At 50.0% G+C, this 2,314-nt stretch overlaps 1 protein-coding gene across 1 annotated transcript; it reads right to left on the bottom strand.

Annotated features, from left to right (window-relative positions):
• Nucleotides 1-553: 553 nt before the first annotated feature.
• On the bottom strand, nucleotides 554-1,966 carry LOC147887834 (flotillin-like protein 4). The gene has a single exon (XM_087393230.1). The coding sequence runs from the start codon at nucleotides 1,964-1,966 to the stop codon at nucleotides 554-556; it is 1,413 nt and encodes a 470-aa protein (XP_087249356.1).
• Nucleotides 1,967-2,314: the final 348 nt, after the last annotated feature.

Below are 2,314 nucleotides of genomic sequence, written 5' to 3'. Positions count from 1 at the left end.
TCCCTTCCAAAAATAACCCCTTATTCTATTTAGCACGAGCACCTTAACACCGAGCACAGCTTAGTTTCTTTCTTCAAGCTTGTTCTTCTCTATATGACCTTTGTTACCTTGTCATTAATGTCATGGATAGACTAAAACTATACAAATAGAAGAGGTTTATAGGAGAAATATATCTCTAATGATCCCCCCCTACCCCCCTCCTCAGTTTCTCTTCCCTAATCTCCCCATGATAGAAGGCCTTAAGAATCTCCCCATGATAGAAGCCCCTTAAGGTCTGGCCTAGGTGTTAATTTGGATGAGTTACGAAAATCTTTTGCAAAAGGTGTGTGTGTGTGTACTTTTTTTCCCCACTCACAGACCCATCTTCTAACTTGTGATCGAGGTCAAGTGGGCAAACGACCAGCCACCTAGAGCGGAGGTGCTTCTTGGGGAAAAAGGTAAATATGTATTAGGGTATGTGTACATAGCATAAGGTAGTTTCCCCCAATGACAAAAGGCCCGAAGGAGAGTCATGAGGGGACACTTCAATTACAAGATAAGCAGGGTGAGATCACTACTGTGGATGGTTGGGGTCATGAGGGAGCGTCGCCAACCAAGGAAGCGGGGAGATCCCCGTCTGATCCTTGATGGTGGAAAAGAGAGGAGGGATAGCTTTGAAGATGTTAGCCATCTCCTGCATGGCGACGTTGTTGTTGTTGTTGTTGTTGTTCCTCCCTGCAGTTGCTCCTGGATCTGAGTTGCTCGTGGACCAAACTGAGATCTTGGGGCTGAGTCCTTGTATGGCCTGTGCGTTGATGCGTCCCATCTCCTGATAAATTCCCCGGTCCAACAGAAGATAGTCATGGAATGCCGCCGTGTTGTTGCCAAATGCCTCAAGCATCGCTCGCACATACGTTGCCTGTGCTTCCGCCATAGCCTTCAGCCCCTCCGCTTCCTGCTTCCTAGCATACAGCCTCGCATCTGCTTCCTTTGTCTGAGCATAGAGCGCAGCATCTGCAACTCTCTGGCTTTCGTACAGCGCTGCGTTGGCGTGCTGCACCGCCACCTCGTATTGGGCTATGGCCGGCGCAAGCTGCGCTGCCCGCAGCCTCTCCGTCTCAGCTGCAGCCCGCCTCTGCTCCACCTCCTTCTGTAGCTCCGCCTCTCGAATGGCAGCGTTCTTGGTTGCCTGTATCGTGGCCAATTCCGCCTCTTGCGTCCACAGCGCAGCCTTTGTCGCTAGCCTTGCATCCGCCTCCTTGATCTCTGCCTCTAGTGAATTGTGATAGACTTTCGTCTCCGCGTCCAACTTCATCTCTTGCTGCCGTCTCAGTGCTTCTTGCTGCTTGGTGAAAATCTTCGTCTCCGCCTCTACCCTTGATGCATTCTGCATCGTCAGGCCTTCCTTCACCTTGGCACCCTTGTCCCCTCTGTACCTCGCTTCAGCAACATCCACTTTCGCCTGGTTCGCCGCCTCCTGTTGCGTTTTCTGCCCCAGGTACGAGAAGTATTCGTGTCCCCGCACGTCCACCAATTGCTTCACGTTGGCGTTGTAGATAAGCAGTCCGAACTGGTTCAACTCCAGCTGCACTTTCTCGAACACTTCCTTCTTGAACTCTTTTGTCCCCTTGAAAATTTGCTCCATCGTCATGCTGGCTGCCAGCACCCTCGTCTCTCCTTCTATAACGCCTTGTACAAGTTCTTTGACGTGGTTCGAAAGCTTGTCGTGACAAGTCATAAGCTTTGCAAATTTTTTCAGGGCGTCCATATCCTCCGATCTTGGACCTATGGTGAAGACGGCAGGAAGGATGAATGGCAGCTTTTCTGCGCTCATGGCTTGCACATCGAGCGTGTAGTTGACAGGCGTGATATCAAAAATTGTGCAACTCTGGCCTGGAAGAATCCATGATTTCTTGGCTAATTTGACGTCTTGGATGCCCCAGCCAGTAATAACAAGGTGTTCGGACGCTTTTGCAACACGATACATCGTGAAACGCACGAAGGAGATGAGGCTCTAGCTCTGGAAGTGCAGGAGATGAAGCTCAAGCTCTGGAGGGAGCGTGCAGGAGGGAAGCAACGATATGTGAACGTGGGGTCGTGATAACAACTCAAATTAACTTATGTCAACAGTGTCGGCCGTCGGGCGTAAGATCACGCCGAAGCTTCTCTTTGGCGCTATCCCAAAAAAGAAAGCAGCTTTCGCCTTTCTTGCGTTCAACGCAAACAAGAAGTTTAGTAATAAGCACACTAATTACATCCCATCAGATGACGCTTTGACATTGAGAGAAGGTTAGCGGAAGAAATAGGATGGGAATGGGAAAAGGTGGTCCCAAGT

Source organism: Dipteris shenzhenensis, chromosome 22 (assembly GCF_047967505.1).
Source record: "Dipteris shenzhenensis isolate YYH24624 ecotype China chromosome 22, Dip_SZ_1.0, whole genome shotgun sequence".
Lineage (NCBI taxonomy): Eukaryota > Viridiplantae > Streptophyta > Polypodiopsida > Gleicheniales > Dipteridaceae > Dipteris > Dipteris shenzhenensis.
This window is presented reverse-complemented; position numbering and strand designations above follow the sequence as displayed.

What these genes read in the sequence shown, in the direction of transcription:
- LOC147887834 (XM_087393230.1), bottom strand. Translation starts at nt 1,966, where the DNA reads ATGTATCGTGTTGCAAAAGCGTCCGAACACCTTGTTATTACTGGCTGG.